This window comes from Crotalus tigris, unplaced genomic scaffold, assembly GCF_016545835.1.
Source record: "Crotalus tigris isolate CLP2741 ecotype Arizona unplaced genomic scaffold, ASM1654583v1 scf7180000019483.1746242, whole genome shotgun sequence".
NCBI classification, from domain to species: Eukaryota; Metazoa; Chordata; class Lepidosauria; order Squamata; family Viperidae; genus Crotalus; species Crotalus tigris.
The window spans coordinates 1,435,001-1,462,718 of NW_024097562.1; the positions used below are offsets into that span (position 1 = coordinate 1,435,001).

The 27,718-nt window shown below is 40.7% G+C and overlaps 1 protein-coding gene across 1 annotated transcript in view; it reads left to right on the forward strand.

Annotated features, from left to right (window-relative positions):
- The first annotated feature begins 1,724 nt into the window (after nucleotides 1-1,724).
- SCFD2 (sec1 family domain containing 2) overlaps nucleotides 1,725-27,718 on the forward strand; it is a 160,624-nt gene continuing 134,630 nt past the window's right edge. The window contains exons 1-3 of the mRNA XM_039362873.1: nucleotides 1,725-2,895; nucleotides 8,331-8,499; nucleotides 23,590-23,717. Coding sequence (XP_039218807.1) covers nucleotides 2,040-2,895; nucleotides 8,331-8,499; nucleotides 23,590-23,717 — 1,153 coding nt within the window. The 5' untranslated portion in view covers nucleotides 1,725-2,039. The remainder of the gene's footprint in view (nucleotides 2,896-8,330; nucleotides 8,500-23,589; nucleotides 23,718-27,718) is intronic.

Below are 27,718 nucleotides of genomic sequence, written 5' to 3' on the forward strand. Positions count from 1 at the left end.
TTCTGTTCCCTTCTCCCTCCCTGTCATGGTCTTCAAATTTACATGCTGCTTAACTTAAAAAAAAAAAAATTCCCTGTAAAATAGCAGAACTCAAAACTGTCTAAAAGGAAAATGGGAAATGACTCCTGGATCAAATAAAAGCATTTCTGTACTAGCAGTCTTGCAGCACTCCCTTATAATAAAATGTGGAACCAGCTTACCTTTACCAAAGACAATGTTACTGTTAATAAAGTACAAAAACTGCCATTTTTTAGAGTTGTGCTGTCCAATCTTGACGATTACCAGATATGTAGATTTCAACATATGCTAAACATTTTAGGAGTTGAAGTTCAGTTAGAAATAGCTAAGAAATGCTAGCAACATTTAATCTCAGACTACACACATCACAAGTGCTTTTGTAATAGCATGAAGTTTGTCTGAAAGATTTGGAGCTATGATGATCATATTTGTTCTTTAACGTGCATATATTTAGCTCACAGCCATCTAGGCAGTTCAGACAATACGTCTAAATTTCATGTCTCTTTAACATGGTAAGTATTCAGCATTTGTTACTTGTAATATTTTCTGTTCTATAAAGATGTATACTTTCACATTGTTATCTAATTTGCACAATTGCAAATTTATGAGTTGGGAAAACTCATAAATGTATTTTAAATATTTTAAAATTCTGGAATCTCCAGATGTCATTTTTGTTATGTAATATTTTCAACAGTTTTGTCAGTCAGTGTTTTGGAGCTGGGATATAACTAACAAAATAAGTAAAATAAATTCTTTTATCTATTAAAATCATTTTCACAGAAATGAAGGACTCCTTCTTTTGTAATACTGAGTAATGACAATTCTACCTATATTGAATCTGTAATACAATGATGACATTCATCCCATATTCAGACACAAGCAATCATGGGATATTGTTAGCACCGCTGGACCATCATAACCATAGGAAAGCAATTAGGTATTCGATGTTGTGCTAAATTTTAGATAACCACCAGACTATGAATTCAGATTAAGAAAGCAGAGGGTTATAAAGGGATAGGGCAGGGGTAGGCAACCTTGGCTCTTTTATGACTCGTGGACTTCAACTCCCAGAATTCTTGAGCCAGCTATGCTGAGGAGAAAGGGAGTTTCCAAGCTGAGCCATGGTGGCTCAGGAATTCTGGGAGTTGAAGTCCACGAGTCATAAAAGAGCCAAGGTTGCCTACCTCTGGTTTAGTGATTAAGGCACCAAGCTAGAAAACAGGAGACCAGGGCTCAGCATGAAAACCTCTCCCTTTCTCCTCAGCATGGCTGGCTCAGGAAGTCTAGGAGTTGAAGTCCACGAGTCATAAAAGAGCCAAGGTTGCCTACCCCTGGGATAGGGGGGAAAAAGGGCTCAAAACAGACCAGAGAGAAAGGATAATGTGCTGCGCATGACCCGCATCTAAAACAGGGATCTTCAAACTGGGCCCTTTTATGACCTGTGGACTTCAACTCCCAGAATTCCTCAGCCAGGCACGCGTGCCTGGCTGAGGAATTCTGGGAGTTGAAGTCCACGAGTCATAAAAGGGCCCAGTTTGAAGACCCCGGACCTAAAACCTCATTCGCGCCGTCCAGCTTACAATCTTTTCCAGCCCCTCGCAAATTGAAGGGTTAACCTCCTGCGCTCCAAACTTCCGACGTCGGAGTCCGCGTCCTCGGCTCACCCTTAGGCGGCCAATCAGCGTCGGGCGCCTAAAAAAGGACGTCATCTTTCCGCGCCCGCCTTGCGAAGAGGCATGGGTGGGCGCTGTGGCAGGTGATGCCGTGGCTTCTCCGGGCTGGGATCGGTTGATATCCCGAGACGGAGGGGAATCCCGGATTCCAGCGCGGCCTCTTTTCCACGGTTGATCTCGGCCAGCTCCTTCCCCCCCCGGTGGCCCCCAGTCATAAGTTTCCCCCAGCTGTGGAGGTCGGAGGGCTTCTTCGCCCGGCTTAATCGCATCCCCGGAGACAGACCGTGTGAACTGCCGCCCTTTGGAGGACTGAAGCGGGGTTTCCAAGGGTTTGGGGGGAACAGCGCGATGTGTGCCGCCTCCGCCCCTCCTAAACCCCCAGCTGGGGGGCCGGCTTTCTGCCAGCGAGGGTGGGCGCAGGTGTTGTCGAAGGTGAAGCGGGCGGTGGTGTTCATGGACTCGGCTTGCGCGGAAAGCCTCCACTGGACCTGGGGCGGAATGGGGCAGCTCTTGCAAGCCGGCGCCCTCAACGTCAAGGAGTTCTCCAGCTTCGAGTCCGGGGGCCCCAAGCAACCCAAGGCAGTCTTTGTGGTCAGCACCTTGCTGAAAGGCCGGACGGTGGACACCATTCGCGACATTGTGAGCCTCAGCGGCTTCCAGTACTGTGTGGTTTTCACTGGGGTCAGCCACACGGTCCACTTGCAGGCCTACAACACTCCCCCCACCGGGCCCGAGACCGAAAGCTCCAGCCTGGTCGTCTTCGAACAGTTTGAAGAGAAGCTTTGCCAGTGGATGGGCAACATGAACTACACGGCGGAGGTGCACCATGCCGCTTTGTTTCTGGCCCCCGTGGTCGTGCCCCACCTCTTCGTGACGCCTGCCTTTTCCAGGCTTTTCCCTCTGATGGAGGAGGACCTGGCCCAGATCAATCGTGCGCGGCCGGAGAAGAAAAAAATTACTCACCTGAGCGATGTGGACTTCTCCGCTCTGCCTTCCGAGTTGCAGCTTGCCATCAGGTCGCTGGTGTCTGATCTCAACGCCTTCTTCGAGTATCTTGGTGTCCGGGAGGAATGCTTTGCCCTCGGACCGCTGAGCAAGGTTATTGCAGGGGATCTGGCAAATTTTTCCCAGGCCAAAGTCAGGAGAAAAAACGCACCCAATAAAGCTTCTATCGTTTTTGTGGATCGGACATTAGATTTGACAGGTGAGAACCCAGATGTTTATTTAAAAATATTGTCGAGCTGGCCTAAAGAAAACACTCTTGAATTGCTGACAGCTGACAGCTGAAGAGGTACTACGGGTATGTTCGCTGTTTCTGAGTTATTTATAAAAATATAAAGATGGGATAAAAATAAGTAAATGTGCATCTTTAATATTTGCGTTCCTATGAAGAACAGACATTCTCTTCTTTATAGGGCAGTGGTGGCGAACCTTTTTGAGTGCCCAAACTGCAACTCAAAACCCACTTATACATCGTTGAGTGTCAGGTGGGTGTGGCCCATTGGCTGGGCATTGCCAATTGGGTGGGTGTGGGCAATTGGGTGGGCATGGCTGCGGTGGTAATGGCAGACTGGGTGGGACTCAAAAGTTCAATCAATGAATTCCAACTTTGCAAGATCTTTTATTTCCCAGCGAGAAGTTGAAATTGACTGAACCTTTTTTTTTTTTTTTTGCACATGGCGGAGGTCTAAAGCAAAAAGGTTTTATAAAACCCAGCTGAAGGCCTACGACTAGGGCGACGGTGCACGTGCCCACAGAGAAGGCTCTGAGTGCCGCCTCTGGCACCCGTGCCATAGGTTCGGCACCACTGTTATAGGGCAACCAGGCAAGTTGTACTAAACATAATAAAAATAGTGATCTATATCTGGGCATCCAGTCTTAGGACTCCATTGGAAACACAGTTGGATGGCTCTGAGCCTGTGGGCCTTCCAAAAGGACATGAGCCTCAAGCATTAGACCCAGGTTGCTAGTGGAGTCTCATATGAACGTTTTGGGGGCATGAGTGGTTTGTGATATGTCTTATCTCTTGTATTCTATCATGATTGCCTTAATTGTACATTTCCTTTGCTTTATTTTTAATTGGTTTTTGGGTTCCTTGTATAATTACCTGAAGTTACTGATTTAAGTTGCGTGCTATATGTTTATTTTCTAAATAAATTTGGTAGCTCAACAATTTTGATTGCTCCCCCTCTGAAAAAAAAAGTTGGAACTTATTTGCCTATTGTATAATAACCATGCCTTAGTCTTGAATGAAGTAAGGAATGGAATGTCTTCCCTCAATATAGAAAAAGTTACGATAACCGTAGCACTTCTCTGTTATATGTAATCTAAATTAACATTTCTCCATCCAAATGAATGGAATATTATCCCTAAATCATCAAATGTTTGTCCGGCACTAATTTGTTGCCATTAATAATAAGAGCCAGAACCTTTTTTTTTTAAAAAAAAGATAAATTGTATTTATAAATTAGAATAAAGAAATGGCAAGCAGATATAGGACATAGTATTGTTAAGAAAAAAGAAAAAATGTACTTTGTATTTTGTTGTTTGTAAAGAGAAAAAAGAAAAATAAAAATTAAAAAAAATCCCACATACAATTAACAAAGCAATACTTAAACTGAAAGAAAAAAAAAACTTAAAAGCCATATCATACACTAAATCGGGTAGGCAACCTTGGCTCTTTTATGACTCGTGGACTTCAACTCCCAGAATTCCTGAGCCAGCCATGGTGAGGGGAAAGGGAGAGGTTTCCATGCTCAGCCATGCTGGCTCAGGAATTCTGGGAGTTGAAGTCCATGAGTCATAAAAGAGCCAAGGTGGCCTACCCCTGCACTAAATAAATAAACTTAAAAGATTATGAAAAAAAATTCAAAAGTATGACACAAAACTTCTGTTTACATTACAGGTAGTCCTCAACTTATTACTACAATTGAGCCCAAAATTCATGTTGCTAAGTGAGACAGTTAAGTAAGTTTTGCCCCCATTTTACGATTTTCCTTGCCACAGTTAACTGAATCACTGCAGTTATGTTAGTAACACAGTTTTTATGTGAATATGGCTTCTCCTTTGACTTTGCTTATCAGAAGGTCGCAAAAGGGGATCACATGACCCCGGGACACTGCAAACGCCATAAATACAGGCCAGTTGCCAAGTGTCCCAGTTTTGATCACGTGACCCCAGGGATGCTGCTACAGTCATGTGAAAAAAAGGTTTTAAGTGACTTTCCAGTGCCGTCGTAACTTTGAACAGTCACTAAATGAGCTGTTGTTAGTCAACTGTTCCTCATAATATGATTGATACAAAATATTATAAAGTTTCAAAATCTGTTTCATACTTGCTGGTTCATCCTTTGATTAGTAGAAAATATTGATCATACAGTAGTGGGCAAAATTGTGGAAACCTTTTGGGAAAAGTGTATTTTTTGATGGCTAATAACACCACTTTTATTTTTTTGGAGTAGTACCATAAAATTATACATCAATGGAAAGATAATTTAATCAAGAATGTAATGCAACAAAGTTTGTTCAATTATCTGTACCATATTCTATGAAAAGCTATAGCCAAATAAGCAGAAAAAGGAAACAACTTGCTCAGGTTGATCTCAGGTAGCTTTCTTTCACCTGATTGTAGCCAATGAGCATGAGTGTTTAGAGAGCCAATTAGGTGTCATCTTGTTTTGGCAATGAGCCAATCAGATCACAGTAGGCTTCAGTGATTGATGTCCTGTATTGGAGCTGAAAGGAGGACATTTGTCAGTGTGTTATGTGATGGCTATCAAGTTGGTTGGGTTTTTTTGGGGTTCTTTCATTTAGTGAGCTTGTAAAACGTAATAAAACTAAAGGAATGGTGCAAAGAGTTGACTGGTCGGCCAGAAAGCGGTGTAAAATAGTATTATTAAGTGAACAAGGCTACAGTTATAAAGAAATTAGAAGAAAAATGGGTGGAAACTTAACAAAAGGTGGCATTTCTACTGTACACTTTTCCCAAAAGGTTTCCACAATTTTGGCCACTACTGTATGTTTCTGAAAGCCATTAACATCTGGAATGTCACTATAATATTTTCTCGGTATAATTCTTTTAGCCATCCACCATTGCCGTGTCCCAGGGTCACGTGATCCCCTTTTGTGACTTTCTGACAAGCAAAGTCACTGGGAAAACCAGGTTTACTTAACCATGTTACTAAATTAACAGCTGCAGTTGTTCACTGTGGTAAGAAAGATTGTAAAATGGCATAACTTACTGAACAACTGTCTCACTTAACAACAGGAATTTTGGGCTCAATTGTCGTAAGTTGAGGATTGCCTGTACTGCATGATACTCTATAAAATCACATGATTATAACATATGGGTCAATGAACCTAATTTCTTAAACTTCCAGCAAAGGAAATCTGATGTTCATCTTTTCAAATACGTATTTTTGAAAGTCCAATACATTTTAAATATAATTGTTGATGAGTCAAAGTTACCCTCATGTCAGTAAATACTATTTAAATCCTCTGGTAGGGCATTAGCAGATATTTCTGTCAGAACTTTTTAAATTTTTGATACCGTAATTTACTGCATTAGCAATTTTGGATCTTTGCAATATTGGTCACGGTTTTTAATGCTCTTCTCAAACCAATAATTGACCATGATAGAATGACCAAATCATTTGTGCAGAAATGTCAAAATATGTCTCTTAGATAGCTTAGGGAAGTGGAGCTCTTTAAAAAAGATTAATATGTCATATCTCTGTAATTTTATAGACATTAAATCAAAATAGTACAAGGAATTATCTTTCCTATGTTACAGAAATTGGATCACTTAGTTGGCTATAGGAATCACATCTGAATTTCATACCAGGGTTACTATAAAATTTATACATCTATAGTAAGAATTTCTTGTCAGGGGTAAGATAAAATAAGATAAGATAAGAAAGATAACCTTTATTGTCATTTTTTTACTGTGAATACAAAGGCACACATCAAAAATGAAATTAAATTGCCCGCTCTCAAAGTGAAACACATACATGACACACACCTAAACATACTATATACAACATATGTAAGTGCTGCCAATTTCTCTTTTTCATAGATTGTCTCTGGAGACTAAATCAAAAGTTACATGAAATGGAATTTTAAAGCCTTGGGTGGATTTCTTTCTCAAGTGATATAAAATATTTTCTTGACCTTCAGTAGATTTATCTTTCCTAAATCCAGCCTGTTCCAGTGATAAAACACTGTTTGTCTAGATGAGGGGCCTGTAGCATAGTTGCATCTTAAAAATGGAGGTTACTGCCTATAATTTTGATAAGCATTGTCGAGCTACTGTGTCAAATGTAATTTCCCTCATAAAGTTTGATCCTCCTTCTCAGAAAATATATTTATTCTGGATACAGTGAGATCAGAGGGCGATGATCTTGTTTGTGTTCCTTTTTATGCTGTACTGAGGAAGTAAGTTTTAATAACTGTTGTTGCTCAAGTGGTTTGAAAGTCCCGATTCAATCAATCTTGTTTGGCAGATGATCATCATCTTTTGCTTGTTTCTTATATAGGATTTTGCATTTGCGTTTTTGTCCTTTGTGTGTTGTTTTTTCCTTTCCCTTTCTAATGGCATGAACTAATTGCTTCCAGCAGTTGTTTTTTTGGCAGCACTTAAAATGTGAGAGAAGAACAGAGAAATGTTCCCTTAGGTATGCTACTCATGACTTTAGGTATGCTAGTCATGAAGGTTAAAAGAGGAGAAGAACGTTGAAAATACTTAATCTCTTCAGGACCATACCAAGGAAAACATACACTTAGTACCATATTTCACCAACTCTGCTGCTGAAAACTCTATACAGATTTTAATTCTGTTTGGAGCAGGTTGGGATTTCATGACTGTCATGACAACAATGGGCCTATATCAACTTATATTTGGATCTAAACATTTATTTGATACCGGCTAGACTCTAGATGGCATATGCAGTTAATATCAGGTACAAAGAACCCCTTCACAAAACTGTTAAAATGGTCAAATATCAATATCCACTGTCTTAATTCCGGGATAGGCAACCTTGGCTCTTTTATGACTCGTGGACTTCAATTCCCAGAATTCTTGAGCCAGAATGGCTCAGCTTGGAAACCTCTCCCTTTTCCCTCAGCATGGCTGGCTCAGGAATTCTGGGAGTGGAAGTCCACGAGTCATAAAAGAGCCAAGGTTGCCTACCCCTGGTCTAATTCATAAATAAATCAATTAAATTCATCAATAAATGAAACAGACAGAAGAAGATCCCATTTCTAGGGTCTCTCCAGGCCATCCAGCTCCGATATTCTGAAAGTAAATCTGGCCTTGGGATGGGGGAAGATGGAGAAATAGCAATTCGGGCCTGAAAAGTAGAAAGCTTGGGAAAAAAAAAAACTAAAATAATCCCATGTCAGTTTTCCTGGGATATAAGATGGAACAAAGAGAAGCTCTGCTTCTTTTATTCTTTCCTCTGAGATTTATTGTTTTATTTTTTCGTATTTTATTTACGGTTACAGCGGAATTGTTTTTAAAAACCATTTGTAAAATGATTTCCTTTGTAATCCGTTGAGATCAGATTATTATTTAGGAAATATTCCACTGCACGAGAGAGATACGTGATTTTTGGGGTGATTTTTGTTTTGTTTTTTTCCCCAGGAGCTGTTGGGCATCATGGTGACAACTTAGCAGAAAAGATTCTCTCTATACTTCCCAAGTTACCAGGTCATACAAGTGATGTGATGGTCAACATGGTGGAGCTCACAAGCCTGCACACTAATGAGAAGAGTTGCAATATTATAGCTCCTGGCTGCTTGGCACAACCAACGTAAGAATGAATCTGTTTGAAATGTGGAGTGGGGTTGGCAGTGGAGGAAAAGGGAGGATTATGGGGATATCCGAAGTTAATCCCGATTCAAAACTCTTTTATTGTAGCATGAGAAATAAGTTTTATATGCAGATTCCCTTGCTAATTGAAACCTCAAATGCATGCATCCGCGTTGGGATTCTGACTCTACATTATGTATCTGTTTGCTAGAGATTTCTTGTTTCTCGTGGATCATGCATGGGATTGATCATGTAATAATTTGAACATTGCTATGGGAAACAGTTCTTAAAATGCTACAAACAAACAATCCAAAAATAGACTAATTCATGTTAGCTCTTGATATTTCTCTCTCGTTCTGTTAACTTTCCACCTTACCTCCCCATAAGGAGGAGTTTTAACTCTTTGCTTATTTTTGTAAAATGTAAGCAGTTTACCACTCCGGCACATAAGGTTCCATAGTTCTGTCTAAATAGGCTGGGAAGAATCCTATAGCTGGAATCTGGAACTGTACTAGCAGTGGCACGCTTGCATAAACAGTAAACAGTGTTTAGTTAGATCAGTGGTTCTCAATCTGTGGGTCGGGACGCCATTTGGGGTCGAACGACCATTTCACGGGGGTCACCAAACAACGCAGTCCGCCATTTTTTCCCCCTTTTCCTTAGCTGTGCTACTCCCTTTTATTCTATTGGCTTTTGAAAGCCAATAGAATAGACTCTCTTGAATAGAGTCTAATTCTATTGGCTTTCAAAAGCCAATAGGAATTGTCCAAGCTGTCTCTGCCCTGCTGAGCCCGCCAAAAGTCCCATTCTGCAAACGGTGCTGCACCAGTTGAGTAGTCCTCGACTTACGACCGGTTGGGGGTCGCGGCATTAAAAAGGTTGAGAACCACTGAGTTAGATGCTCCAGTTGTCTGATGCATAACGGTAGTTCATAGGTGCACTGAGTTCTGAAACCATGCTCTCTGTGATGCTTTTTGCTTTTCTTTATTCAAAGGGAAGGGTTGCATTAAGAGCAAGCTCAGCCAAATGCAAATATTAGATGAGATGAGGATGATATGAATTTGTGAGAACAAGTGTCTGTTCAGACTGGCTGGGATAATTGGGATTTGAAAGATATTGAACTTTTAGGGCAATCAGACACGGTAACAAATAAGGCAGGAATATTGTCATATTTCTAATTGTAGCTAGAATTACTGCTGAAATGTTCTTCAAGGAGAAATTAGGTACAAGCAGACTGGGTTTGTTTGAAAAACTATTTTAAAATGCCTTTCTTCTTTAGACAGAACTGTTTATAACCCTGAACTCAATAACCAGCCAATGCAGTGTTGGAAGCTACTAATTAAGTACTGTTTATAACCCTGAACTCAATAACCAGCCAATGCAGTGTTGGAAGCTACTAATTAAGTAGCTATGAAATAATAGGATGGTAGCAAAATTGAGTGGGCACAATGGCTCAACGGTTAAAGACACTGAGCTTGTCAGCTTGAGAGTTGATAGCCCAGGTTCGCGATCCATGCTCCGCGCAACGGGGGAGTTCCGGTTCCTTGCCCCCAGATCCTGCTCACCTACCAGTTCGAAAGCATTCAAATGCAAGTAGATTAAGAGGTACCACTTCAGCGGGAAGGTCACAGCCTTCTGTGCGCCTTTGGTGCATAGCCATGCTGATCATATGACCATGGAAATAGTCTTTGGACAACGTTAGCTCCGTTGGCCAAGAAATGGAGAGGAGCACCTAGAGCAGGGGTAGGCAACCTTGGCTCTTTTATGACTCGTGGACTTCAACTCCCAGAATTCCTGAGCCAGCCATGCTGAGGGGAAAGGGAGAGGTTTCCAAGCTGAGCCATGCTGGCTCAGGAAGCCCACGAGTCATAAAAGAGCCAAGGTTACCTACCCCTGCTGTAGACAATAAGAAATTTTAGATATGAAAATACAGCAAGCCAAGTGACATTTTCAAGCAGTGAACTAAAGACATTTACCACCACCATATGGAAACTGCTTTTGGACTTTGTGCTTGAGGTGGAAAAACATGACACTGACTTTGGGTTTTGCTGATTAGATAGGTTTGTTGTTATAGAAATGTCTAGTCCAGGGGTAGGCAACCTTGGCTCTACTCCTCGTCCTTCTCTTCATTAAACTAGACATCCTCAGTTCCAGCAACCGTTCCTTATATGCTTTAGCCTCCAGTCCCCTAATCATCTTTGTTGCTCTTCTTTGGACTTTTTCTAGAGTCTCAACATCTTTTTTTACATCGTGGTGATCAAAACTGGATGCAGTATTCCAAGTGTGGCCTTACCAAGGCATTGACGAGTGGTATTAATACTTCACGTGATCTTGATTCTATCCCTCTGTTAATGCAGCCCAGCACTGTGTTGGCTTTTTTGGCAGCTGCAGCACACTGCTGGCTCATATTTAAGTGATTGTCCACTAGGACTCCGAGTTCTCTCTCACAGTTACTACTATTGAGGAAGGTACCTCCTATACTATACTTGTACATTTGGTTATTGACACACTAATTTCCTAGTTTGTTTCACTAATCAGGGAATGATTCCTTATTGGGACAAAAAGAGAGTAAGGATATAAAGCACAAGCATTGGCTTGCCTACCAGGAATATTCAATATCTAAGGAGATTCTCAGTCATCCAGGTCACGGTTGTCCCAAAGGTGCTTTTTCACGGGGCAACTGGACTTTCTTGTTTTTTCTTTGAAGATGTTTCGCCTCTCATCCAAGAAGCTTCTTCAGCTCTGACTGGATGGTGGGGAATGGAAGGATTTCTACTCCTTGCAGACCGCTGGTCATTTGCCTTCTTTTAGAGAGTTGAGGCCACCTGGGAATTTGTCTGTGTTCTCAGGGTCACCTGAGTGATGCAAAAGGATGTGGACAAACCCCCAAGTGGCTTCAACGACTCTCCAAAAGAATGCAAATGACCAAGCTGTCTGCAAGGAGTATAAATCCTTCCATTCCTCACCATTCAGGCAGAGCTGAGGGAGCTTCTTGGATGAGAAGTGAAGGGTCTTCAAAGAAAAACAAGAAAGTCCAATTGCCTCTTGAAAAAACATCTTTGGGACAAGAATATTCAATACTTAAGGGAAATTGTGTGAATTTCATAAATGTGCAATATCCTCCTCTGGTTTTTATTTAAAACACATTCTCTAGAGAAATAAATCAGAGTGCATTAGTATAACTTAAAAAAAAACAGGCTCTTGCTTCAGGAATCCATTTTTATCTTCCACTGAATAAAGTAACACTGCTTCCCAACACACATGCACTCTCTCAAACATACAAGCTGTTGTTAGCATTGGAGTCTGGAAGCTCTCCAGGAATGTTATATAGCCTTGGGATATACCCAGATGTTTTCAGTTGAAAACCCGCTGTCTGCAAACTCAAGATCCCTGGAAGCATATGTCTTAGTCACTAAATTCATTTGTATTAAAAAAGAAAAAGTGATAGCCCTAAAGAAGAAATTGAGACCATTAGATATTTTAAGATCAAGTCATGCAACCCCCTTTTGTTTCTCAGTAAGCATCTAGTGACATTTTTCTTAAAATTATCAATAAAACGTTGATTACTGTATCATCGATTTTAGAGAGAAATCAATAAGTGATCCTGCATCTTTTCTTAAAGTAAATGATTTTTTTAAACTGTGAAGCAGTTATACCTATTAATCATTGAAATCCCTACTAAAGCATAACTGTAAATTTGTGTCAACCAGTTACGCAAAACTTGTACAAGATTGCACAGCCTGTATTCTCTTCTGAAAAATAACACTTTTTTGCTTGTTTGCAAAAGATTTTAAGATTAGCTTTATCTCTAAGGAGAACTGTATCCTTGTCAAAATTGATCAGTTCAACTGATCTTTCTTGTGTAAGATCAACGTAGCCTAATCCTTTCGCTCATAAAATATCTTAGGCAGTGTCATTTCAAATATGCTGGATAACGCAGCAAACATTTTCAAAGCTTCCTTACAATTTCTGATCAGTGTCATTGAAATTAGAATGAATGGCAAAGAAGTGGTGACATTTTACAGATAGTCCTCAACTTACCAACACAATGGAGCCCAAAATTGAGATATTTGTTAAGCAATTTTTGCCCCATTTAATGACATTTCTTGCCACAGTTGTTAAGTGAATCACTGCAGTTGATAAATTAGTTGTTATGATTCTGTCAGATGTAACTCTTCAAAGAACTCCGAGGCATTGTTTTCCTTAAAGAATATTTATTCGAGCAGCATAGCATCGGCACGTACATAGGTGAAGCCAAAATCTAAATTCCCCTCCCCTGAACACATAGTATCAAGCTCAATTCCCTCCTCTGGCTAACAGTCATAAATCACATTCTCCAATTAGTTTGAAATGCAGGCTTTCCCTCCAGTTCTCCAACCCACCATTTCTTATTATCTCTTATTTTAAAAAACCTTGATTCTCACAACCACTACAATATTGTTATGTCTAACTAACTCCCATACACATTTCTCCTCCCCCCCCCCAGTATCATCTAATTCTAACTTTTAAGAGTAAAACATAAGAAGGAAAATGGCTGCATCTCCATATGTTGTCAAAGCAAGAACATCCAATGTTAGCATTAGTAACTTGGTTGTTAAGTGAATCTGATAAATATGAACCAGAGGCCAAGTGTCCGAAATTTGATTGTGTGATCATGAGGATGCTACAAAGGTCGTAACTGTGAAAAACGGTAATAAGTCACATTTTTCAGTGCCTTTGTAACTTTGAAAGCTCACTAAATGAACTGTTGTAAGTCGAAGACTACCTGTATTGTGTTGATTTTAATTTTTGTAAGCTTGTTTTACAATTTATAAAACAGGCAACATTTGTAAGTTGTTTAATGTTGAAAAATACTTGTGACTTTCTTGAAAATCTCTTTTTTGGGAAAAAAAATAATTTTATGTACCATATATTCCGGCGTATAAGGCGACCCGGAGTATAAGACGATCCCCATCTTCGGCGCCGAGTCACATGCCTAGAAAGTCATCTTATATGCCGGAAACTACCGTAATTTCTGGCATATAAGACAACTCAGCGTATAAGACGACCCCCGACTTCGGCGCCGATTTTACCGCTTGCGAAAGTCGTCTTATACGCCGGAAAGTATGGTACTTCTAGTTGAAGAACTTGTTAACCCGTAAAAAACCTTCTCTATAGAAAAACATGTGTATACCAAAAATAAATTTGCCACTCGGATCTAGTTATATGGCTAGGAAAATATTTAAAATTGGAGGAACTTATGCTGTGCTCCATATGTGTCTCAGATTAACTTGCCATCTCAAACTTAATTCCGCATAAACAAAATATGTATTTTTCTTTGATCTGTAACTGAGCTGTACTTAAAAGTACCAACATTTGCTTGTTATTATTAGTTGCAAAATCGTGTCCGACCCATTGCAACCCCATGGACAAAAGTTCCACCAGGCCTTCCTGTCCTCTACCATCTTCTGGAGTCCATTTAAGCTCACACCTACTGCTTCAGTGACTCCATCCAGCCACCTCCTTCTCTGTCGTCCCATTCTTCTATTGCCCTCCATTTTTCCCAGCATTAGGCTCTTCTCCAGTGAGTCCTTCCTTCTCATTAGGTGGCCAAAGTACTTGAGTTTCAACTTCAAGATCTGGCCTTCTAAAGAGCAGTCAGGGTTGATCTCCTCTAGGACTGACCGGTTTGATCGCCTTGCAGTCCAGGAGACTCGCAGGAGTCTTCTCCAGCACCATAGTTCAAAGGCTTCAATTCTTTGGCACTCAGCCTTTCTTATGGTCCAACGTTCACAGCCATACATTGCAACTGGGAACGTTCTTTTCTTGGCAGGGTGATGTCTCTGCTTTTTAGTATGTTGTCTAGAGTTGCCATAGCTTTCCTCCCCAGGAGCAAGCGTCTTTTAATTTCTTGACTGCAGTCCCCATCTGTGATAATCTTGGAACCCAGGAAGATAAAATCTGTCACTACCCCCATTTCTTCCCCATCTATTGCATTGTTTAATCCAAGGTATTTTGTCTACTCATCAGCCTTCTACTGATCCTGACGATAAAGTTTCTTATTATTTGTATCACAGGTACAGGTCGTCCTGTATCTGACCTGAACTTTTTTGTTGCTAAGCAATGTGGGCTTTAAACGAGTTCCCCCCCCAATCTTACACCCTTTCTTGCAGTGGCCAACAAATGGTCGTAAGCCAAGGACTGCCTTATTGGAGGCAGGTAGACCAGTAAAATCTATTCACAAAGTAATACCTTTAGGAAATCATTTGCACAGCTCAGCCAAATAAAAATGCTTCTACAAATCTCTCAGGGAGAAAGACTAAAAACATTTCTCTGGTTGTCTTATATAACTCTTTTGTTTTTGACATTTGAAACCACATCATAATCACTCGTCTTCTGAGCGTGCCAAAAAATACAGCTAAAGTCGAGTCTCTTATCGAAGTAGCTTGAGGGGTTAGAATAAAGTAGGGGAATAAGCTTAAATTACTTCAAAAAAAAAAAAAAAAACCTTTTAGTGTTTTCTTAGTGTTGACTGTTTTTTTAGAATATGGATTTGCATGTTTTGTTTTGTGAGCTTATGGGAATTTAAATACCATTAAACACAAGGTGATGGTGCCTGTGGGAAGCAGATCATTGCTTGCTGTATCAGGCTGAAGTTTTTAAAATTTGTGAAAACGATACCACCCAATATTTTCACTCTTTGGTTCTTTTGTCTTTAATATTAAAACCTTCCATGCCTTTTGTCCGCTGTGCCAGGTAATGGGCTATGACAAGGGTAGGCAACCTTGGCTCTTTTATGACTCGTGGACTTCAACTCCCAGAATTCCTGAGACAGCATAGCTCAACTTGGAATCTCTCCCTTTCCCCTCAACATGGCTGGCTCAGGAATTCTGGGAGTTGAAGTCCACGAGTCATAAAAGAGCCCAGGTTGCCTACCTCTGGCCTAGGCCTAGGCCGCTTTATGACTCATGGACTTCAACTCCCAGAATTCCTGAGCTAGCATAGCTCAACTTGGAAACCTCTCCCTTTCCCCTCAACATGGCTGGCTCAGGAATTCTGGGAGTTGAAGTCCACGAATCATAAAACAGCCAAGGTGGCCTACCCCGGGCTATGACCTTCTTGAGATTTTGGGTGCTTATCTGATACATCTGGGCTGATCACAGAACCCTCCACATTGCGTGATGCCAGGGAAAATCCCCTTCCTGCTATGCTACACAACTTCTCCCATGCCTTCAGCTGACAGGAGCTTGTGTAGCCCATTAGGAGTAGAAATATCTGTTAGCTTGTTGGGTCTCCCTTGCCAGGTTATGCATTATGGTGGGAGTCTCTGTTCTATCCCAGCCTGTGGCCGTCCTTGTTAAAGGCACAAGGACCAAACCCCTGTTGAGAAAATAGGCTGGAGACTCAAAACAAAACAAAACCCTTTTAATATGGGTAACCAACCTGCCAAATGGTCCAGAAACAAAAGCAGCAAAAAACAATCCAAATGGAGGAAATTGTCCACACAAAACACGATGCAAACAGAAAAGTAGTCACCGGCAATACTAACAGAACATGATCCCATGAAGTACTTTGCAACGGTTGCCTTCAGCAACCAGCACTGCCCGCACCTTCCCTTTTTATACAGCAGTCCCAAGGCGTTGCCTCTCAGTGCCTTCTCCTCTTCCCCTGGAGTTGTCGTATTGACTGCTGCTGATCGGCTCTCGCTAATTGCCGGCGTCTACGAGCATCAATCAGCATGTCCATCAAGTGTGAGTCCTCCAAGTCTGACTCATTCTCCCCACACAGCTGAGCTTCATCAGGAACACGACTGGAGAGCCCAGGCTCTTCATCAAACCGTGAGTCTTGTAATTCATCAGAACCTCCATCTGACCCTGATGGCCCTTCAAATGCCTCCTCCACCTCCTCCTCAGATTCCCCAGACTCAGCTGTTGGGAACACAGGCTGGCATGGAATCACGACAGTCTCCCTCCTGCTGCAGCACCCCGTACGTACTCCCATGTGCTTGAAAGAACTGAATACTCCAGCTGCCGAAAGTATAGTGGGCATGCAGGGACAACAGTAGAGAGGATGCACCCACAGCATCCTAACATAGCCAGGGGGAGGTGGGCTCATTCCACTCCCTAGAAGTTGTTTGACTATACCACTGATTTCGTAATGGTCAGTTAAACTTATCAGAATGTGTCCACACCATAATTAAGAATGAAAACTCTACCTTGATAAAGCTGAGGAGAAAGAATAGAATAGAATAGAATAGAATAGAATAGAATAGAATAGAATAGAATAGAATAGAATAGAATAGAAACTTTATTGTCACTTTTAATGTACACTAATTAGCCTACATTAAAATGAAATTAAGTTGCTCTCAGCTCTCAAAAAAAAAAAATACCATTATGCATATACCCACATACACATATATGGCACAAAGAAATATCACAGTTTAATTTGGATGTATACATATACATTAGGGGACTAGAGGCTAAAACATATAAGGAATGGTTGCTGGAATTGGGTATGTCTAGTTCAGGGGTAGGCAATTGGCTCTTTTATGATTCGTGGACTTCAACTCCCAGAATTCCTGAGCCGGCATGGCTCAGCTTGGAAACTTCTCCCTTTCCCCTCAGCATGGCTGGCTCAGGAATTCTGGGAGTTGCAGTCCACGAGTCATAAAAGAGCCAAGGTTGCCTAACCCTGGTCTAGTTTAATGAAGAGAAGGACGAGGGGTGACATGATAGCAGTGTTCCAATATCTCAGGGGCTGCCATAAAGAAGAGGGAATCAAGCTATTTTCCAGAGCACCGGAAGGCAGGACAAGAAGCAACCAATGGAAACTAATCAAGGAGAGAAGCAACCTAGAGAACTAAGGAGAAACTTCCTGACAATTAAAACAATTAACCAGTGGAACAACCTGCCTCCAGAAGTGGTGAATGCTCCAACACTGGAAGTTTTTAAGAAGAGACTGGACAGCCATTTGTCTGAAATGGTATAGGCCAGGGTTTCCTGCCTGAGCAGGGGGTTGGACTAGATGACTTCCAAGGTCCTTCACTTCATAGCCAGATGCTTAATGACTGTTCAAAGTTATGACCCATCCTCAAACTTCAGACTGAGACACACACACACCTCATGCTTGCTTGAAGCCCTTTAGGGCACTTGGATATTGTTTATGATCAGTTGACGGGTCCTGTAAATCACACAACTGTAATTTGCGGCTGTTTTTCCTGGATTTCTGGCAAAAAAAAGACCTATTCAGGAGAATGGATTTGCTTAACAACCATGTGGTTTGCTTAACCAGCCACATGGTTTGCTTTGCAGTTGTTGTAAAAGTGGTCATAAAATCAAATCTGGTCACAGGGTGAGCAAAATTCCCAACTGTGGCCATTAAATCTTTACTGGAAATTCATCCAGAGTCCGTTGAAACTACAAAGCCACAGCATGCCTTGGGAATGGTTACGTTAACCAGAAAGAGGGAAAAGAAAGGGGCATGGGTATTTTCAGAGACAGGTTGAACTAATGAACAGCCTGTCAAATTCAGCAAGCCACAGAGAAGATGGAAGTGTTATGTCTTTATAACTATCCTGACATTGTCAATTTAGCTTTAGATATTTGAATATCAACTTTCTTGTGCTGGTTAATGACTGCACGAAAGTAATTTACAAATTTATGTGACAATCTTCACCCACATTCCTGACAAATATTGCCCAGTGGGATGCTTTATGACCTTCCTGGTCTAGCCAACAGCCTGACATTCTTTGGATCCAAGTATTAACTAGCATTAACCCTTTGCATCCCAGGCAATGTTGACCCAGTAGTGCCAACCGCTGCTATGATATATATTAGGTTATGAAGAGAACTCTGATCCTTTTAGTAATGAAAAACTGATATTAGAGCTTTAAAAATGGCTGCCAAAATTGTGCTTTTGAGTAAATTGGCCTCCCACAACTTTCATTTGGGCCCACTTAGTTTTAAAACATTTTGAAGTTTTGTTTACCTGAGAATGGATGCTTGTTCAAGTCAAGATGCCAGGGCTGTCTTTGAATATCCACATTGTTAGATGCTTTGGAAGCTAACATTTCCTAAGTTGAAAATTTAGTTTTACAAGCTTCCGGGCACTGAAATGAGACTTCAGCAGCAGACGACAGAATGGATATATAAGCTGTATACAGCTATATATTCAATATAGCAGAATAACAGAGTTAGAAGGTACCTTTGCGGTCATCTAGTCTGACCCCCTGCTTAAGCAGGAAACCTTGTACCAGTGGTGGCGAACCTATGGCACGGGTGCCAGAGGCGGCATTCAGAGCCTTCTCTGTGGGCATGCGTGCTGTCGCCTCAGTCCTAGGCCTTCAGCTGGGTTTTATAAAACCTTTTCGCTTTAGGCCTCCGCCGCCGTGTGCAAAAAAAAAAAAAAAGGTTCAGTCAATCAATCAATTTCAACTTCTCGCAAGAAAAAAAAAAAGATCTTGCAAAGTTGGAATTGATTGATTGAACTTTTTAGTCCCACCCAGTCTGCCATTACCACGGTAGCCATGCCCACCCAATGGGCCACGCCCACCCATTGGCCACGCCCACCCGGCACTTGACGATGCAAAGTGGGTTTTGGGTTGCAGTTTGGGCACTCAGTCTCTAAAAAGTTCGCCATCACTGCCCTATACCATTTCAGACAAATGGCTGTCCAATCTCTTCTTAAAAACTTCCAGTGTTGGAGCATTCACCGCTTCCGGAGGCAGGTTGTTCCACTGGTTAATTGTTCTAAGTATCAGGAAATTCCTCCTTAGTTCTACGTTGCTTCTCTCCTTGGTTAGTTTCCATCCGTTGCTTCTTTTCCTGCCTTCAAATCTTTGAAGAATAGGTTGACTCCCTCTTCTTTGTGGCAACCACTCAATTATTGGAACACTGCTATCCTGTCACCCCAAGTCCTTCTCTTCATTAAACTAGACATATCCAATCCTGCCACATAAACAGCTACATCATTTGGGCTGGAGATATACAGTTCAGTCAGGCCATCGGATCACCTCATCCATTTTTTCATTTGTGAATAATGTACAATTTTTTTACTCCATTTTTAACTCTTGACTTAAATCTATCAAACGCTATTACCTTCAGTATGTTACTTTTCAGATTCATCTCATTGCATCATCCAGTTGTCTAATAATAGCTGGAAATGATTTTTCTTCTCTGTCAGCAATTCAGTATTTTCGCCCTACGATAAGAATTGTTATTAAGATATTCATCCTGTCAATATACACAAGCATTATGACTCTACCAAGCCATCAAGAATGGTGGATATTTTGTACTTAGGAGTGGCTGTTTGTGACATTGGAGAAACACCTGATTTGCAGCAGTGAATTACTTACATTTGTTAAGTGTCAACTGTTTGTTTGTAAAAACAAAGAAAAGGACTTGATCGTATCTTTTGAATTTGAATATTTTCAAGAGATAAATGGGAAGGGGGAGAGTAAATAGGCATGTTTTGTTAGCTTTTTAATGTATGTGCTTTTCTTTAATAAAGAATCATTGGTAATAAGTTTATGTAATGTATATACTCCTTTGAACTATGGTGCTGGAGAAGACTCATGTGAGTCCCTTGGACTGCAAGGCGATCCAACCGGTCAGTCCTAGAGGAGATCAACCCTGACTGCTCTTTAGAAGGCCAGATCCTGAAGTTGAAACTCAAATATGTTGGCCACCTAATGAGAAGGAAGGACTCACTGGAGAAGGGCCTAATGCTGGGGAAAATGGAGGGCAATAGAAGAAGGGGATGACAGAGAATGAGGTGGCTGGATGGAGTCACTGAAGCAGTAGGCGTGAGCTTAAATGGACTCCAGAAGATGGTAGAGGACAGGAAGGCCTGGAGGAACGTTGTCCATGGGGTCGCGATGGGTCGGACATGATTTCACAATTAACAACAACAACAACAATGTATATACTTGTTTTTTCTAATGCTTTTATGCAATAAAAATGTTACCCACATTTCAGTACAGTTCCAAAGAAATAAAAAGCAATCATTTGCTTTGATTGGTGAAATTAAAAGCCTATATTTGCCACTTTGGATGCTTGACATGAACCAGCTTCAGTCCTTGCTTTGCTAGATTAATTAAGAATCAAATCTTTTCCTGAGTGGAAAGACTTATCTGCTTTTGTTTCTTGCCTGCAATGGAGAATGACAGAATATTGGAAATGTATATGCAGAGACAGTGCTATATTTTGCCATTTTCTTATCACGATCCCTTTCTTATTACTTTGACTAAGACGTAGCTTTATTGTGTGAATCTGTAAATATGACCAGCCTATGCCAGAATTCACATATGTACTACTTCTTTTTGGAAAGTTCATTTCACAGGGATATAAACATATTTCCCTAGAACAATTTTGTTTTACATTTAATTAAAGCATAATCGCTATTCAGCATATAACTCCATTTTTCAATAAAACAGTTTCAGCTTATCATAAGTTTTCTGTGAGTTTCCAGCAAACTCCAGTTGGCATTTAGTTCAGATCAGGATAAATTCTATTTAAGAGGCTTCTTGAAACAGAATTTATGTTGGCAAGGGACATCATTTGAAGTAAAGCACAAAACCAAATGTTGATGTAACATATTGTAATCTTCAGAAAACATCCTTAAAATCTTTGGGAACTACTCACTATCATTTGCTAAAAATGTTCCTGGCCTGAATCCCCTTTACTTTGTTAAATGACCTCAGAACTTGGCAAATATTCTGAAAAATGATCTTTTTGGGCTTTCAGAATTTTCCTTTGGAAAATTTTCCCCAGGCTGATATCCTCCAGAATTCTTTTATAGCCAAAACCCAGTCAATTTGCTCTAGTAAAGTCAATCAGAATACAGATGCAGAGCCTCTGGGTCTTTTGAAATAACAATCAGATCCCTCTCACGCCAGTAGTATATATGGAGCATTCGGAGACATTTAGGGTTAGTAATAGTAATAGTAGTAAAGTTGGAAGGGATCTAGGAGGTCATCTAGTCCAACCCCTGCTTCAGGCAGGAAACCCTACACCATTTCGGACAAATGGCTGTCCAGTCTCTTCTTAAAAACTTCCAGTGTTAGAGCATTCACTGCTTCTGGAGGCAGGTTGTTCCACTGGTTAATTGTTCTCACTGTCAGGAAGTTTCTCCTTAGTTCTAGGTTGCTTCTCTCCTTGATTAGTTTCCATCCGTTGCTTCTTGTCCTGCCTTCAGGCGCTTTGGAGAATAGCTTGGCTCCCTCTTCTTTATGGCAGCCCCTGAGATAATGGAACACTGCTATCATGTCCCCCCTCGTCCTTCTCTTCATTAAACTAGACATCCTGTCTTCAGGTGCTTTGGAAAATAGCTTAAGTCACTACGGTTAAATCCAAGTGATATGTTCCATCAGACTATTTCTTGTCTGGTGGAAAACAAAGATGCTTACATGTCTGCGTGTAAAGTTGGTGCATGTTTCACAGCATAAGTTCTGTTTCCACAAAATAGCAGGGATTTTGGGCCCACGAACTGACAAAGCCTTTAACTCATTGATAAAAATAGCTAACTAAAATTAAACAGAAAGTACTAAAGCTTGACCACAGACCTTGCAAATTAACATAGAAGAATTGCTGCAAACAGCTGGTGAATTCAGAACTGTCTTTCTGGGGTTCACAAGGTTATTCCCCATTGCTGTATATAGAATGTCTATCTTAACAAGTTACTTAAAGCAAAGGTCCCCAACCTTTTGGGCACCAGGGACTGGTTCCGTGGAGAAAGGTTTTTGCACGGATCGAAGAGTGTGTGGTTTTGTGTGCTGCCTGCATCCCGCGGATGGGGCTTTGATTGTGCGGACCGGTTGGCATGCCACGGACCGGTACTGGTTCATGGACCGGGGGTTGGGGACCCCTGACCTAAAGCACATAGAAGTCACCCTAGTTGATTTATTAAGAGTTACTATAAAACAAAGTCACTACGGTAATACCATTCACTTCAGAACGGTCAGTGTAAATGAAATTAGTATTCCTTGCTGGATTTATTTGCTTTTCATATATTTCTTTTTTAAAATGAAGAAGTTGCAAAGATAATTATGTGGTGTTTTGGAATAAATTTGAGATTGCATTAGAGATGGATGCAATTGTAGTCTGTTCATCTGTCTAAAACAGTGGTTCTCAACCTGTGGGTCGGGACCCCATTTGGGGTCGAACGACCATTTCACCGGGGTCGCCAAACAAGGCTGTCCGCCATTTTTTCCCCCTTTTCTTTGGCCACGCCCCTGGCACCCGGTGATGTATAAGTGGTTGGGGGTCACCACAACATGGGGAACTGTATTATGGGGTCGCGGCATTAGAAAGGTTGAGAACCACTGGTCTAAAAGTAAATTGTGTTATTACTATATAAGCCTTTTAAAAAAGAAACCAATGAGGTATATCACACACGATTTGTTCAAACAGGACTGATATTTGTTGTTGTTGAGTCAGAAAGTTGAGTGTGAACATGCACAACTCCTTTTGTAAGTAAGATTGACTGGGATCCCTTCCCAAGTCCATTTTCACAGGACGGTTCACGTCTTTGAAAAATGAAAACAAGCAAGAGGGAAATTCGGGGTTTTTTAAAAAATCCATTTCATATATAAAAGCCAAATGTTTCCCGGAAAGTTTTTATTTGCTTTTTTACTCTTCCAAAAAAGGTGCTCTAGAAAAACCCTGGCTCTAATCCTCACAATGTGATGTTTATGCTCAAGGCAGCACATATGCATGGTAATTGCGGTCCGGCATATTTTCATTTTTCAAATCAGAATCCTTAAGAACATTGCTAGAAATTTTGGCTCAGTGTAAATTAGGAAAACAGTCTTTAAGTGGTAAACAGAGCAGGGATAGTAAATCAAAATTATTGGTTTTCAACCTGACCTTCGACTTCAGTTGCTGTTACTAAACCCTCAAGTTTGTAGTAAAACCATGCTTGTAGATATGTTATCGGTTCCTAGTCTGTTATCAACAAAAACAGGGCAACCGTTGTTTTAAAAGTTGAACAATATTTCTGTACTTTAAAATACATAGGCATTCCGCAATATGGAAATCACTACGTTAGGAAAAACCTGTTTAATTTTTTTAACAGATGCTAATGTAAACTTGGGCATTTTTCCTTTTGTTAACAGAGAACCAGCTGCTAGAGCTCTGTGGGAGTCCTTAATGAATCTAAAACAGAAGGAAAGTTTGATGGAAGTTAGAAGACACTTAGTAGAAGCTGCAAGCCGGGAAAATTTGCCAATCAAGATGAGCATGGGTGAGCCCTTATGCCCGCTAACTAACTGTCGTGCCAATGTACTAGAAGTAGCGTAACTTCACCATTTGATAAGGAGGGAATGATTCTCCTTGAACAGGAAGCTAAATTTTCTGAACTAATTAGGGTTTTTAATGCTTTTGTTTCATGGAGACCAATTCTGTGGATTCTGCAGAAGTGAACAATCTGTTTTGTTTTTAAGGGAATTAGACCAGTTACACAGTTGTATTCATCTGCATGATTAACAATGTGCTGAAACATATGTATTGTATCAGCTTGGAGAAATTGTATGATGAATCGTTTGTCCGGGATGTACAGTCCTAAACCACTGGAATTTTCTTGAAGGATATTTCCCATAATGTTCATAATATTTCACGTTGATTTCTTTGCTCTCCCTCTCTCTAATATTATAGTAGCATGCAACTGGAAAAATGTTTTGCGTAAGAACAGTATTGTCTTGTGTCTTGGACTACTTAATATTTCTGGTCCTGCACAACTCCCCACCCACCCCCCCATTAAAATACTCAAATTTTCATATGAAACTTCAAAGCGTTATTTTTAATATGGTAGATAGAACTTTGAAGTGAAATTGCAGGGAAACAGTTTGGGGCCTGCCCTGTTCTCTGTGAGTCTTGCACCGATATCCCCTGATCTAGAGATATGGAAATGTATAGCCTTACCTCCAAAATGGAAGAAATGGGGGATTCTATTTTGGGAGCAAGGTATGGACCAAGAGGAAATAAAAAGTCTTCACATATCCTATTTCTGTAGACCAGTGTTTCTCAACCTTGACAATTTTAAAGCATGTGGACTTCAACTCCCAGAATTCCACAGCCAGCCGTGCTGGCTGTGGAATTCTGGGAGTTGAAGTCCAAATGCCTTAAAATTGTCAAGGTTGAGAAGTGTAGACCTTCTCAAAATACCACAAGATCGTTTCCTGTCCCTGGCTCAGAAGATTAGAGAGAGTTTGTCTCCATACTTTTTTCTAATACATAAATAGGATTATATGTACAGGTAGTCCTCGATCTACAACAGTTCATTTAGTGACCGTTTGACGTTACAACGGCACTGAAAAAAGTAACTTATGACTGTTTTACGCACTTACGACCGTTGAAGCATCCCTGTGGTCACGTGATCAAAATTCAGATGCTTGGCAGCTGACTCGTATTTATGACGGTTGAAGTGTCCCAGGGTTGATGTGATCCCCTTTTGCGACCTTCTGACGAGTAAAATCAGTGGGGAAACCAGGTTCACTTAATAACCGGTTTACTAACTTGACAACTGCAGTGATTCACTGAACAACTGTGGCAAGAAAGTTTTTAAAATGGGGCAAAATTCACTTATCAAATGTCTTCTTTAGCAACAGAAATGTTGGGCTCCGTGGTGTCCGTAAGTCGAGGACCACTTGTATCTAAGTTGTTATTGATGGTTTTACCCCTTTTGTTTATATACTGTTATGGGAGAGAGGGAACAATGGGTCCAGTTGAGTTTTAGATTCTTTTTCAAGTCTAGAAAAGAATAGCAAGGTACATGTGGAGAAAATAGTATAAAGGAGGGGTAGGCAACCTTGGCTCTTTTATGAGTCGTGGACTTCAACTCCCAGAATTCCTGAGCCAGCCATGCTGGGGGGAAAGGGAGAGGTTTCGAAGCTGAGCCATGCTGGCTCAGGAATTCTGGGAGTTGAAGTCCACGAGTCATAAAGTGGCCTAGGCCTAGGCCAGAGGTAGGCAACCTCAGCTCTTTTATGACTTCAATTCCCAGAATTCCTGAGCCAGCCATGCTGAGGGGAAAGGGAGAGCTTTCCAAGCTGAGCCATGCTGGCTCAGGAATTCTGGGACTTGAAGTCCACGAGTCATAAAGCGGCCTAGGCCAGAGGTAGGCAACCTTGGCTCTTTTATGAGTCGTGGACTTCAACTCCCAGAATTCCTGAGCCAGCCATGCTGAGGGGAAAGGGAGAGCTTTCCAAGCTGAGCCATGCTGGCTCAGGAATTCTGGGAGTTGAAGTCCACGAGTCACAAAAGAGCCAAGGTTGCCTACCCCTGGTATAAAGTCTTTTAATTGGCCAATGCAGCTTCTTTTTTTTCCTGATAGAGTATTGCTTTTCTTTACTGCACTGAAAGCTTTAGCACCTTTTAATCATGCTGATGTTATAAATTCCTCTTGATGTCAACCTCTGCAGAAAATTCGGGCAACTAGAATTGGAAAATGCAGTTCTACTAATAGCATAATGTGAGGCAAAATATGTTAATGGTTTCTTTTATGCAAATGCTTTTACTTTGTTCACAATAATATGCATTGCCATTATGATGTGAACATGGAAATGAAAATGCTTAGAATGTAGTAGTAGTAGTAGTAGTAGTAGTAGTAGTAGTAATAGTAATAATAATAACTAGAATTGGAAAATGCAGTTCTACTAATAGTATAATGTGAGGCAAAATATGTTAAGGTTTCTTTTATGCAGATGTTTTTACTTTGTTCACAATAATATGCATTGCCAATATGTGAACATGGAAATGAAAATGCTTAGAATGTAGTAGTAGTAGTAGTAGTAGTTGTAGTAGTAGTAGTAGTAGTAGTAATAATAATAATAATAATAATAATAAAAGTTGGAAGGGACCTTGGAGGTCTTCTAGTCCAACCCCCTGCTCAGGCAGGAAACCCTATACCATTTCAGACAAAAGCTTGTCCAGTCTCTTCTTAAAACTTCCAGTGTTGGAGCATTCACCACTTCTGGAGGCAGGTTGTTCCACAAAACTCACTTAACAAATGTCTCATTTAGCAACAAAAAATTGGGGCTCAGTTCTGGTCATAAGTTGAGGACTACCTGTATATACATATATAACTTTATACGTATACTCACACACATGTACACACACACCAAGCACCAAGGCCAATTTCTGATAAATGGGTTAAAAGGCTTTTATGGGAAAAGGATGTTTATAAAAAAATTATGACATTCCTTTTCTAAATATTGTGATTGAGATGGAAATACATTTAAAAGCTCCGCTACAAAATAAAGAAAAGCTAGAGTGACCAGATAAAGCAACCAACAAAATAATATCATACATCTATTAGAACAGGATAGTGGGTGATGGTAAGCAATAAAAAATCAATAATGCTAAATAATAATAATAATAATAATAAAGTTGGAAAGGACCTTGGAGGTCATCTAGTCCAACCCCCTGCTCAGGCAGGAAACCCTATACCATTTCGGACAAATGGCTGTCCAGTCTCTTCTTAAAAATTTCCAGTGTTGGAGCATTCATCGCTTCTGGAGGCAGGTTGTTCCACTGGCTAATTGTTCTAACTGTCAGGAAATTTCTCCTTAGTTCTAGGTTGCTTCTCTCTTTGGTTAGTTTCCATCCGTTGCTTCTTCTCCTGCCTTCAGGCGCTTTGGGGCAGCCCTTGAGATATTGGAACACTGCTATCATGTCACCCCTAGTCGTTCTCCTCACCAAACTAGACATACCCAATTCCAGCAACCGTTCTTTGATGGAAACTCTCTCCTCCCAATCTAAGATGTTGTGCAAATGTGGACAAACCAAGGGGCTTTATGAAGTCACCTAGCATCCCATCCCATCCAATGTATCCCTAAGATTGTCCCCCTGGAATTTAGTAACAAAGAGCCAAATTTGAGCAGCACAGTTTTATTCTTTGGGAGATGTTTCGAGGATGGAAATAGAAGAACTCATAAATTTACAAAAATTTCAATTCTGGGGTGGGTGAGGGGAATCAAAAACCAGTGTATTAGATCAATGTAGAATCTTTGCTGCTTCCAGAAGCAACTTTATTTGTTGTTATTTATAACATTGATTACCAACTCTCTCCATTACAATTGTGATAATCTCAAAAGCGTATAGAATATAATTGAAACTATAACATTACAACATCTGAAAACAATAGCATGCTCTGCTAGGAATGACATGCTTTTGAAACCTATCCCAATCTCATATTGCCATCCAAATATTTTGGTAATAAAACGCTCCAGAAATCCCAGTTAGTAG